The sequence below is a fragment of the Netta rufina genome (assembly GCF_964035555.1).
Source record: "Netta rufina genome assembly, chromosome: 4".
In the NCBI taxonomy this organism is placed as follows: domain Eukaryota; kingdom Metazoa; phylum Chordata; class Aves; order Anseriformes; family Anatidae; genus Netta; species Netta rufina.
In genome coordinates, this window is record NC_140127.1 from 30,588,204 (window position 1) to 30,601,664 (window position 13,461).

General features: G+C 42.5%; 1 protein-coding gene across 2 annotated transcripts in view; it reads right to left on the bottom strand.

The window, feature by feature from the left end:
- GRIA2 (glutamate ionotropic receptor AMPA type subunit 2) overlaps nt 1-11,893 on the bottom strand; it is a gene marked incomplete at both ends in the record, with an annotated part of 89,483 nt that extends 77,590 nt beyond the window's left edge. For both annotated transcript variants that reach the window (XM_084285871.1, XM_084285870.1), the window contains 2 exons: nt 11,507-11,647; nt 11,806-11,893. In XM_084285871.1, coding sequence (XP_084141997.1) covers nt 11,507-11,647; nt 11,806-11,893 — 229 coding nt within the window. The remainder of the gene's footprint in view (nt 1-11,506; nt 11,648-11,805) is intronic.
- Between the last annotated feature and the right edge of the window lie 1,568 nt (nt 11,894-13,461).

Here is a 13,461-nt window from a genome sequence, read left to right on the forward strand (position 1 = left end):
CAGTTAAATGAGAAGAAATCTCTATTGACATAGCCAAAGCTGAATATACATAGAACTCTACAGATTAAATGCCCTACCCTGAATTTAATCTAGAAACAATGCAGCCACCAGAGCCATTGGGAAAACAAGTACCATGTTGGTTGGTCATGGCCAATGAGGATTAAAAGAAAATGTTATTTTTTACTAGATAAAATATTCAGCATTGAATACCAACAGTAATTCCAAAATAGTAATGAAATATTTGAAAAAGCAAACAAAAAAACACACTGCAATCCCTCCTAAGAGTGGTGAAAAGACACTTCTGCTACAATATCAGGATGAAAAACATGGGTCCACCAATACAAGATAAAATGAAAAACTTCCTTCTAAAGAGAAATCTAGAGGTTAGTACAGCCATGAGCAAAAGTGATGTGATTGCATAATTGATTGCTTCTCTTTACAAACATTCAAGATATACTTCCTGCCCTGGCTGCAAATGTATTCCATTAAGTACAGGAAAAAAATCAGCTCTTCTTTCCCACAATCCTTCAAGATCCCAGACTCTTTCACCTCCTACTATACTGCTGGGCTATTCCAACAGAAAGGTGAAAGATATGCACAGTGTGCAGAGTACTATACAATCTGAGAGCTTAAATCCACAATAGTTGAGTAAGTAGCTTCTGGCCATTGATGCCACTTCCTTCATCTCAGAGCTGCAGTCAGTCACCCAAGACAAGGAAGGAACAGCTTTAGTATGAAAGCTTCAGTTTGAAACTTCTCAACAGCAACTTTCTGTATTTTAGGCTAATTTATTATGTTTTCCATTAGGCGATAGCTGTTGCAGGTTTCACTGCTGGGCACCTAGTTCTCCCCACTCACTGCAGGTAACACAGGTGCTTTCAGCCTCGTTCAGTTCCAAGACTCACATTAAGCTCCTGGTTTGTACACGTGACAGTGTCATGCACCACTGCTACCAAGTCACTTTGTGGACTGGCCTGTATCAGCCTACTTTATGGAAGAGAAATGAAGACATGTCACCAGAGCTAGGAAGGACCCGCAGCAACCAAAGGCTACAGAACACAGAATTCCCAGAAATGCTATAAGCAACCTGACCTGCAATGTGCACACCTAACCACTGGCTTACAAGCCTAGAATGATGCGCAGGACAGACGTGAACTGCATGAACTTCTCTTTCTGAAAACTCTCCCACAGTACAGCAGCAGTGAGATACGCCTCTCCCCTTCTGTCAAGCTATAGTCTCTTCTTTGATTTGTCAGGCTCACCTAGGGAGCTGCTTTGGAACAAGGTGAGGTCTTTTGAGCTGTAATAAAGAAAGTGTTCATAAAAACAAATAATCAAAAAGACATTTTATACCCACCACTATCGTCATTATATCCCCACCTGATCTGTATTTTACATAAAATCAGTCCTTGAGCAAAGAGTTCTTAAACTGGAAACTGGAAAGCAGAGGACAATTCTAATGAGATGGAGGAGGGTTCCCGAACGTTGCATTTTTGGTATACTTAGCTGGCTGGCAAGGACAAAATAAAGAAAAGGAAGACTAAGGAAGGAACAGGGAAGGAGGAAGAAAAAAGAATTAGACCAAAATCAAAGACATTTAAATTGCAGTGCACAGAACAAAGCACACAGTTGGTAAGCAGCCTACATGGCTAGGTTAACCATGTTCCTACTAATACTGCTAGCTTCCTCAGAAAGCTTCAAGTGACATTTAGGAAATAAGACATTTGATTTTAAAGGCACTTTTTTTTTTTTCCTATGGAGCCATTGTGTCAAAATTAAATAGTTAGCACAAATACTTTCACAGTCTTTTTAACAGCCCAGTAGTAGCAATGCTTGTTTTGGTGAACTGCTTGAGGCACTATGAGAACAAGAAAAAAAATTTGAGCATTAGGTCTGCACTGTTGAAATATTTCACCTATATGAAGAGAGAAACAAAACAAGTGGGGTTTTTTTGTTTGTTTGTTTTTGTTTTCGCCTAATACATCTGGATTTTAAGGCAGTTGAGATGCACTTTGGAAAGTGGCTTGTAAATGATGCAACATACACATAGAAGTCACGTATCAATGAAATACAGTCTACGAAATTGTCAAAGTTTCTAAAAGTTGTTTGGGTCTCTACAGACATACTTTTTTCTCACAAGACTGATGAGATGGTTCATATTACTAAGCATATATACTGAGTGCTATTTTGGACACTGACGGATCTGAGGCATGCCTGTAGCTTGCCAGATGTAGGACTTAGAGGGGACAATTCTAGAGCATGAGGTCACCCAGGATAGACCAAGCATCACAAAATGGGTCTTAACATGTGTTAATTGCAAGTGAATTCAAACTGTCTCCACCAGAAATTGAGGAATATATTCTTTTTATCATATTGAAACAGACGTAAAGAGATAAGCTCAAACAAACATTAAGTGCTCCACTTGCTAAAAAGGCAGTATTTGAAGCTTGTTTACTTCTATAAGCTTGCTTACTTCTACAGTGGAAGTTCATTGCTGAGTTCTATGAAGTCAAGCCAAAACTCATTCTCCTATAACTAAAAAAGCAGATTAAAAATGCAAATTTATGCAAATATATTACCAAAGAATAACATCTATGATCAAATCCAATCAAAAACAAACAAAAAAAAGAGCAAACATGTTTTTCCTCTTTACCTGCACAAGCAGAGACCAAATCTTAGCCTTTTAACTAACAGTACCATTTGCAAATTTATAATAAATTTAGATGGACTAATAACTTTTCTATTTTCCATAATGAATCTTGCACTACTTTAAAACAAACAGACAACAAAACCCACGTACAACAGGGCCATATATGAGCACGTACCATAAAGTTTGAAAAACATTCTGCATACCCAATTGATGCTGAAATATTTCAGTACATTTCTGGAAGTGCTTAATCCCTCCCCTCTTTCCATAAGTCATCTTTCACCCTTATACATCATATGAATTTGGATTTGTTTTTGCTCCTACCATCAGCAGAAGCTTGACCATTTACATGACCATTTATATGAGAAAAATAGTGGCCTCATCACTCTGGATTCCTAAACTATTGGTAAGGCTTGCTGAACTAATCTAATTATTCTGCAAAAGGACTGAATGACTTTTCAGACAGACTTTCCAGAATTGCACCAAGATTCAGTCTCACCAAATGAAAGCACCTGAAAACCTGGCAGATGTAAGGCTGTGAGTGCAATTATAAATTTATACTGCAATTTATTATGTACGGTGACTTACTTCTCATTTATTTCCTGAGCCTTCAAATCTATCTAGTCTTTAAATATAACAATTTTATAACCATGACCAATATTTCCTGGTGTTTATTCAAAATGGCTTCAAAAGTTTTAAGCTATGTATAAATCTGGCCAATCAACATTTGTTGATTGAGTGATTATTTAAACTGATAAAGTTTCCCTAATGGTTTTATTTTCCTCTGTGCTTGATCTCTATTGTTGATCTATCAACAATAGAGAGAAGGAAATTGTCTTCTGTTCTCAAAACCACGAAGTTACTTCTCCCCCTTCCAGCATCAGGACAAAAGTAAGATGTTATATTTTCCCCACACACACCCCAAAAAAATAATAGAGTCAGGAAAAAGGACAAAGTGACAGAGAAGAAGATGGACATCAAAATAAAAGTGGCCCAGGACTCAGGGTATTCAACAAAGATGTAAAAGGCAAAGGGTTAAATTCAGATCCTCTGCCTGACACAGGCAGGTATGAAGGAAAAGGGTTAAATCCTGGATGATTCTCCTAACCACTCACTGTAGCTCTGGTGTGGATCAATCCAGCTTTTGCTACAAGTAACACTGCTGTAGCTTATGTAAGCATCAGCCAGGTATACACTAGCCATGCAAATTGTTTACCCGGCTTTTCAAGTATTACAGCTGGAGTGAACTCCCTGGTGTCACCATGCCCACACAAGGCACAATCACACGGGTTCCCACATCTGTGCCAAGAACCCCTCTGAGGCTGTACTATTACACTGTTTTGGAATTTGTTACAGTCATATGAGGGAAAAACAAAAGCAAACAAAACAAAACAAAAAAAATGAGCATTTTGGGTTGGAAGACATTTTGTCAGAAACTGACAACTAGTACCTGTGAGGAACATTCTCAGCAAGAAGACCCGCAGCATCCCAAATTTCTAAGATTTATGGTAATATCAAAAAAAATACTCCAACTTGCTCAGAGCCACACAGTCTGTTTTATTAGCATATTTTTGTAGACATTCTGAGATAGTTCACACATACACAAGGGAATGTAAGACATTCAACTATTTTAGATCCACACTACATGGGATTGTAAACCATGTTAGCCTCTTTGTGTTATGGATGTAAACCAGAGTCCTATAACTACCAATTTCTGCCATTCATAAGAGGCAGAAAACAAGAAAAATAATGTAAAAAAAAAAAAATCCTTTCATCATGCTGCAGAGCAATTGCAAAGCCATTCTGTTGAGCTCTCTGGCACGGTTGCTGACATGACCTCTGAAAGCAGTCTTCTCAGTAAGAATGACAAGAAAATCTCCACGTTACCTATTGGGTTGCTGTTTCAATTACCTATCACACTGAGCGCTTATGTTATTCTGTTACTTGCAATTTTCAAAGTGTGTAAAAGAAAATCAGTTCACAGTATATGCAATAAGCCGAGGCCTCTTTTCCACCCCAAATGGTGTTTTTGCACCTGTAAAGGAACACACTCACACTGAGAACAAATTACAGCGGTATGACAGCCTTAACCACAGCAGCCTGAAACAATGCAGCATCAAACCAAATGTAACATTAAGTACCTGAAGTCAAGATTAAGCTGAATAGGTGGGATAGCACAGCAAGCATGTGCTCATGTATCTGGTTTGAAGATTCTACACAACCAGCCACTGCCCCTTATTGAGCTTTGAAACTCTTGTACCAGTTGTGTGAGGATGCATTGATTGAGTCAGGGCCAAGATGAACATTTTACACAATTTTGTCCTGCTCTCATTCATCAAAAAAATCATTCCCCAAAAAAAGGTGTCCATTCTAAATCACAAATGGCAAAGTACTCAGTTTCTTTTTCAGCAATGAAAAGCGCAAACCCATTTACCTTCTGCAGTTAAGTAATGAAAATACTATTTTGATGTGCAATAAAGCCCAGCAAGTCATTCAAGGACTAGCTCAAGTGATTGGTAATTCAGTTACACATCCAGCACCCCAAGCACACAAAGCAATCACACGCCGATTTAAGCTAATGAATACAGACCTGAATATCCTTCCCTGATATCAAATAAAAGAGTAGATTAGAGTTGAAATAAAGCACTTCTTGTGCCTGATTCTGTTGCCTTCAGTTGAACTGCATATAACATTTAAGGCCTCAAAAAGGCTCTATTGATTTCTCTAAGGTCAGGTTTGGAAAAACGTGTGGGGAGACAGCAGCAACTGAAGCTGAACCCTACCTCAATGCAGAACAGTAAGCAACTTTCTTGTAAATTTTTGAAATATCTCATGAAATAACTAGCAATAGCTAAACACATTAAGTATGTGTAAATGAAATCAGATTCAGAACAAAAATGTTAATTCCATATTCATCTCCCAACTGGAAACTTTTGGGGGAGAGGAAAAAAAAAGTAATCTTTCCATAAACTGCCTTATTTGAGAATGTTTCTAAAGACAATGAAAAAAATAAAAAAATATTATTATTTTTTTTTTTTAAATCAACTGCACAGAATTAAAGACATCTATACCACCCAGTAATTCCATTAAAAATTAACAGTTCTTGAGTGCAGATATTGATTTTAGGAGATACAACATGAATTTGCTCAACACCTGCTTATTTAAAGTCTGCTTTTACTTCTTGTTTAGCTGTTTTAAAATAAGCATTCACTGTGTTAGTCTGATGCTTTTTCTTGCTCCTTCTTGTTTATCCATAAAGAATTCAATATTGGAAGACCTTAGTTAACTAAATCAAAGCCCTTTTTCAGTTTTAGCAAGGTTACATCTAATATGTACCTGCAGTCAAGGCAGATTTTTCTGTAAACTTAAAGGAAAATGTTAATGTTTCAATACAAAATAACAAAGCTATACAAGCCTACATATTTCTTATAAAAACCCACAGATTTTATCCTGTACCTCTTCAGAAATCTGTAGTACAGAAGAAATTAATCTGCAGTCTTCTAAAAGCAGATGCCAGTGTGTTCATGTTCTCATAAATGCAATGAACAGTTACAAGAACACAGAAAAATCCTGGTCATTTCAGAAATGAATGCTCCAGTTAATTGTTATATGAGAAACTCATTTAAATATAGGTAAATACATAGTCTGATGTATACAACTGAAAAGATTACAAATTCAGGTATTTATAATAACAACCTTTAAAATAACAGCTTTTCAATGTTGTTTTCAGCCTGACCTGACATTCCTTGGCTTCGGTTGTAGGTTGGTTCCAGAATATAGGCATGACCCTTCAACATAAAATATTAGTAATTCATGCACTCAATTCACTTACAGGGGTGAGAACGCTGACTTGAAATGATAAATTATCTTACTAGTGAGAGCTCTGAGATAATCCTCTTCAGAAAATGGATTGTAGGGTTTAACCAATGTCCAGCTTTTTCTTTATGTGACATCCAAAGTGAATTGTTTTTCATTATATATATAAAATTACACATGAATTTACAGTTATGTATACACGTATATACAGACATACATACATGCACACATGCATTTATGTTTACTGTGGGTTATTTGTTCCTTTTAGTCTCCTAAAAATTAGTACAACCAATACTTATTAGAGAATTGTTAATTTTAAATGACCTTTTGCTATAACTTTTTTTTTTGAAGGAACAGTCATAGAATAGCTTTGCCTGTTCAATGTATTTTCAAAATAACACGTTACTCTTTTTTTTTTTTTTTTTTAAATATATGCTTCCCCAGTAATGGCCAGCTATTCAAAAAGAATGGTATCTGTTTAATTTCAACAATATTAATCTCAACAATATTTGAGGTATAAAAAGCCTGATAAAAGAAATAAAGAAATCAGCAGTATCAATACTCCTTGATGCATTGGCCCTTGGTTTAGTATGTGTAACAAACACTGGATAGTACAGAAGTCCTATGCATGGCCAAGACTTAAATACATCCCCAGCTATGTGCACAATCAATAGTCCTGTTGAAGTCAGTGTAAATTAAAGCTTTTATTAGCATAAATGAAGAAAACTTCATACATTTTCATATATTAAAGATAAATAAAAGCTTATGTAAACATATGCATATATTGAAAAGGCTGACTGACATACTGGTTGATTTAAGAGTTTGACCAGAATATTTAAGGCTTGACTGAGATGCTACTCACAAACTGCTATTAAAAGGTTTAAGGTTTTTAAAAGGTTCAAGGTTTATAAAGAATATAAATCTATAGTATGTCCAAAACTGCATGGTAAATTTTTATTTCAGATATATGGACAATATTAATGCAAGAATCACGTAATAAAAATCTGAAAAGTCAAGTAGCCAAGCCAAAGCTGTCACAATTGTATCTGCCCACATTTTGGACCACATCTGTGTGAAAATTCTCTGCAAGCCAGGAGCAAAGAGGCACAGCAGGGACAGCACTGGCAGACAATAAATGCCTCAGGTTTCTTTAGGTATAACTCTCAGGAGAAGAGGAACATTTAAGACTTGCTACAGAGCTTGATTTCAAGGGGAGAGATGTTCTGAGAGCAGCAAAAGCAAAAGAGTTCCTATTTTAGGCTACAACCTGCGTAAAACGTATCATTTTATTAAGAAAACACATTTCATCTTGTCCATTTTAATTACAGGGGAGTACAGAAACTATTTCATGAGTACTCACTGAGCCTGAGAAATGTTTTATCATGAAAAAGAAATGGGAAGGACCAGGAATATAATTGAACTGAAACATAAGTATTTATTAAAATCCTTCTTTTACTTCAAAATTATTTTCATCATAAAATATGTTCATGCAAGGTCCATAGTAATTTTAATTCAAATAAACACACCTATATTTGTCCCATCACTACCACTACAGGATATGATTTTTGAGTTAATTTTTAATTATTTTGCTAGGAGTATACTGCATGCTGTTCCTTTAAGGATGCCATCTACAGCTTTATATTCCAAAATGGCTGGGAAAACCTTTATCGTGACTCACAAGTTGCAACATGCTAGATATTCATAGGTTTTCAAAGCTGCTGGTTGTAGATATAATGAAAGGATCTAAGGTTTATGCATGAATCAGCATCCCCTTGTCATAATGTCATGGTGCAGTGATCCCTGCAGAGCTGTAAGACTTGATTTAAGACAGAAAAGCTCAACACTGGCTCTTGAGCCAGCAGAATTAAACATCTAAGATCATTCATATATTACATCTGCACTGAAACTACTATGTGAAAAACTTGTTAGAGTTATGGAGGTTTTATAGCACTCCATAGGAAATCTCTCTTTAGGACTCCAGTATCCTTTCAGTGTAAAGATATATGAGTACATGACACAACTATCTCTCATCTGGTTGGTGGACTTAAGAGGAAAGGATTTCATCTTCACTAATTTCTTTTATTCTTTTGACAGAATTAAGAATTAAAAAAAAAAATAAAAATCCAATGCTACTTATGGTCAGCACTTTTCCAGTTAGACTAGACTCAATTACACTTTGCTGAAGGACAATATAGTCCAATTTCTGGATACCTTCCAATTCCACCCTGTGAATTAACTGCAGCGCTTGCTGTACCTTTGCCCCAGCTTTTAAAGGCCAAGGAGGCTCTGTTACAGTGATCTACTTTGTTAACATGTGCCTTTACATGTGCCTACATTGTAATCCTCTGAATCATCAAGAACTCAGAAAGAGGGCCAAGTCTAGCCCATTTCTCTTAAAGGATGCAATTAGAGCAGTGAACATTTCTCTTAGTTGTGCCATTGGGCTGCAGAAAGCACCGTCCCTCCATCAAAACCATGAAGCCTCCTAGTGGCTCCGCTCTGCGAGGTGGCAAACTGCTATTAGATTCCAACAGCTACTCCTGATGACCTGTCAGCACAGCTTCACCCAGGACTTGCGACAGCACAACAGCCTAAAGTGACTGTTTGTTACAGATATGCTGGGTGAGGAAAGGCAACCTATGCACTATAGCACTATGAAACAGGGAATCCACCCCTACTCTGCTGTACCTGACTGCTGGTACCTTTAAGTGACTGAGCAGCCTTACACCAATTCAAAACCTTCAGTGGTACATGAGCACAGCTGCCCTCCCTTCTGCAAGTTTAGGAACCTAATTTTAAAATAGTACCAGTAATAAGACTTGTTCATTAAAAGACCCCTCGCTCCATGAATAACCTCAGAGTATGTGCAGACAGTAAGGGTGAAGTTTCCTTGAGATAGTCCTACACCTTTCTTCTTCCTCATCTGTTTTTTGAAGTGGCGGGAACCGCATGCCCCAGCTTTCCTGTCAGGATGGAAGCTCATCCTGCCAAGAGCCGTGCTGGCCTCCTGCAGGCCTGCTGCCCCATGAGTACGCCACAACAGAAGTGTTCCGCTTGGTGATTTTACAAAATTTGGTTGTTGTTCGTAAAGCAGAAAGAGGTCTTTACGTCTTTACTGCTGTTACGGTTTAAGCCTGTTACTGCTCAAGGGAACTCTTGGTGGAGTGAAATACCTGGACAAGCACTGAAGCTTTTTCAGCTCCATGTTACACCACATTTCTGTGACCTTCTTTTACATTGCTTAACTGTTGGTTGTGCTGGTTTTGGACACAGGTTTTTCATGCACTACTCTGAAATAACCACCTGCAGATTTTTCAATATTTCCAATAAAAATGAATCTAAAAGAAGAAAAAAAGAGGATGAAGAAAATGGATCCTCCTTAACCAGCTGCACACACAGGCCTCTGCAAATTTACCAATTGCTGAATTTTGCTTCTTGTCTTCAGACTTCCTTTTCCTCCGGCCACACCTTTCTTGGAAGGTAATCAAGGAAATACTCGATATATTTTTAGCATATAGTTCACTAGTTAATTAAAACCAACTGACAAGATAACTTCACTAAACCACCAGTAGCAACTAAGGTGACTAAAAAGCGAGTACCAGTTTGTCTTAATTTGGTGCTCTCAGAACAGCTTGAAAATGTAAGCCTTGGACAACATTCAAAGGGAAACCCAAAATGTGGGCAGAAGACTCCCTTCTGCTGGAAGTACATCGCTGCAGACTACAGCCTACATGGGTCACCTGCATATTGCAAGAATTCTGCACGCACATATACACATGTGCAAAACTTGCCGGGGCTAGAGGAAAATGCAATTGCTTAACCTTCTCAAAGACACAGTCTTTGACACATATATGACACAGACATGTCAAGAAATACTCATCTCTAGTACCAGTGGAAAAACACACTCTGTTTTAAACAAACCATTTTCAGGATTTTGCTCACCACAGAGAATTGAGAAGCACAGAAGACCACCACATTTTTGCAGAACGCCATGCAGACCACTACACAATACCCTACTTCACCAACAGACCTGGTAACGCATACTGCAGATTCAACCATGTGTCGTTCTGGTTGCTGGAAACCCTCATTAGCTGGGGATGGAAGCGCTCCCCAGCAGCTTGTGGGAATTAGCAGAGCAGCCCCAATGAGGCTGGTACAATGCTCCGACCTTTTCCGACTTGAGCCTTTCATGAGCTTTCAGCAACACGTATAAGGATGAGGAAAGTAATAAGGAGCATATTACCTTCTTTATCCCTCTGCTGCGTGCTACCCCCCATCCATGCAGCTGAAAGCTCCTTAGGTTGCCCTCTTGCACCACCTACCCCAGAGCCTGTGCCGAGACACCCCTCTTCAACACCGCCTCGCCTACCATAACGTGGCTGAATTTGGGGGGGGGCAAAAGTAGGGGGAAAAAAAAAAAAAAAAAAAGGTTGCCGGCAGGGGAAAATTGCTCTCGCTGTTAAGTAGCAGCCGGATTCAGCACCCCTCGTGAGGGACGCGGGGACGGGTAGGGGCTAGCAGGGAAGAGGAGCAGAGGGACCGCGCCGCTGGGGGGAGCCGGTTCGCGATGGAAACGGGGGCACGGGGGAGGGCGGCGGGGACCCCCGGCCGCTCCGGGAGCCGCTCGCGGCTCTGCCCGCTGCCGGCAGCCCCCGGCCGGGCCGAGGCAGAGCCAGAGCCAGAGGCGGAGCCAGGGTGCGGCCCCGCCGCCCGCCCACGCTGCCCGCCGCCGAGGGGTTCCGGGGGGCTCGGCGGGGGGCTGCGGCCCCGGAGCCCCGGCGCGGCGCCATGGAGAGAGCGGCGCCGAGGAAAATGGCTGACGGCGCACCGCGGCTGCCCGGCGGGATGCGGGTCCGCCCGGCACGGCAGCCCCGGCTCGGCTCGGCTCGGAGGGAGGGCGAGCAGCCGGGCGGGGGCGGCGGGAACCATTTTAAGGCTCCTGCCTCCCTCCCTCCCATCCTTCCTCCCTCCTTCTTTCCTTCCTTCCATCCCCCGGGGCTCCCGCACCTGCCCGGCGGCTGCCCCTCGCCCCCCGCTACTCACAGGCGTTGGTGACGGCGAAGCTGTTGGCGACCTCCAGGTTGTCGATGTGCGGCGTGAGCCTGAACTCCGAGGTGGAAAACTGAACCATGCCTACCCGAAACGCACTGTACTCCTGGTCGGCGCCCCTCGGGAACAGCCCCCCTGCAGGGAAACACACGCACACACGCCTCGGTCAGCCCGGCCGGGCAAGGGCAGCGCCGGCACCGCCACCCCCGCGGGGCTGCCCCCGAGCCGGCGGCCGGGGGGCGGCGAGGGGTCGGAGCGGGGCACGGCCGGCAGGAGGAGAGCCGGGCACCTACCGATCTGGATGCTGTTAGAATCCACCCCCCAGATCAGTCCCCAAACCACAGGCGCCAGGAAGACAGAAATATGCATAATCTTTTGCATTTCCAGGAAAAGTAGAGCATCCACGAAGCCACGGAAAAAGCCCTTTGCTTCCTTCTCTCCCTCTATCCTTCCTCCTCCTCGGAGCGCGCTCCTCCTGGGTGCGCAGCCCGAGCTCCGAGGCGGGGAGCCAGCCCCGGGGGCAGGAGCGGGATGAAGCCGGTGCCCGAGCAGCCGCCGCCGCTCCGCTGCTGGTCCCGGCTCCGGAAATAAGGCGGGGGGGGGGGGCGGTGGTGGTGGGGAGTGGGGGGAGCGCGCCCGGACCGGCCCTGCCCTCGCTCGCGCGCGCGCCGGCGCGAGCAGGGAGCCCCGCGGGAGCCCGCGCGCGCGGGCACGCTCCTCCTCGCCTCCGCGCTCCCGAGCCGGCAGAATTCAGCACCGCGGACAGCGCCGGGAGGGGAGCGGGGAGAAGGAGGAGGAGGAGGAGGAAGAGGAGGAGGAGCGGGGGCGCCGCGACCCGTCCCGATCCGGCCGCGGGAGGAGAAAATTCTATATATTTAACCCCGAATCCTGCTTTTTATTCGTGGGGGTGCTTTGTTCCTTCGCGCGCGTGTCGCTGGGCTTCACCGCGACGCGGCCGCCCCCCAGGTGCAGCACATTGCTCCGGCTGCTGGGCCCGGATAGAAAAGTTCGGAGGTGCGAGGCTGCCCGGGTGACCCGTGAGTCCTGTATCAAGGGGGTTTGCTTCTCAGGATGGGTCCCAGCGATGTTGGCTGGGCGCAGTACTTACTGCAAGCTAAATTTAGCCTTGTGCAGCCTGGCACACAGTCTGTGCCAGCACGCGCTGCACACACACGGACACACACGGACATACGGACACACACGGACACACGGACACACGCATCCTGGAGAAGGACAAGCAGGCTGACAATACTGTGGCTGTGGCATTAGATTTGCTATTAACCGACTATTTGCTGGAATATTTTTCAAAAAATGAATTTAGTAACAGAGGAGGAATATTCACATAGGAAAGAATGCTGATCCTGTATTGCATTTCCATTATTATTATTACTTTATTACTATTATTACTATTATTATTACTATTATTACTATTATTACTAAATTGTCCTTTCTAGAGACAAAGCAAGGTCTCAAAGCTCCACACACTCAGATACCAATATAAGTATATAACCTCAGTACATGGGAAGTATGCAGTTTGAGGCTTTTTACCCATCACCAATTCATGGCAAGCCTAGTTTCACTCGAGCCATTTCACCCATAAATTCCGCACTAGTTTCTGTCTCTTCTCGTGCCATCACCTCTCTCTCACCACGGAATGAGATGAGCCTGAAAAAGAAAAGGAGGGAGAGCAGGAACGTGATGAGAGTGCAGACATTGTCTCCTTGTTGGGGTGGCTGCAGCCCCAGACCAGCCCTCCCCATAGCCATCTTCTGTGCTCCATGATGCAACCTGCCACTGAGTCCTGTGAAAAGAGCAAACAGTACCACTGTGATGGCTGAAAGATTAAGATATTGGCAGAAAGCTTGCATTTAGGTCATCCTCACAGTGCATCAGGCGATGAAACATATAGGTATTTACTTCTAATAGGTGCTTTAGTGTGATATTGCCAA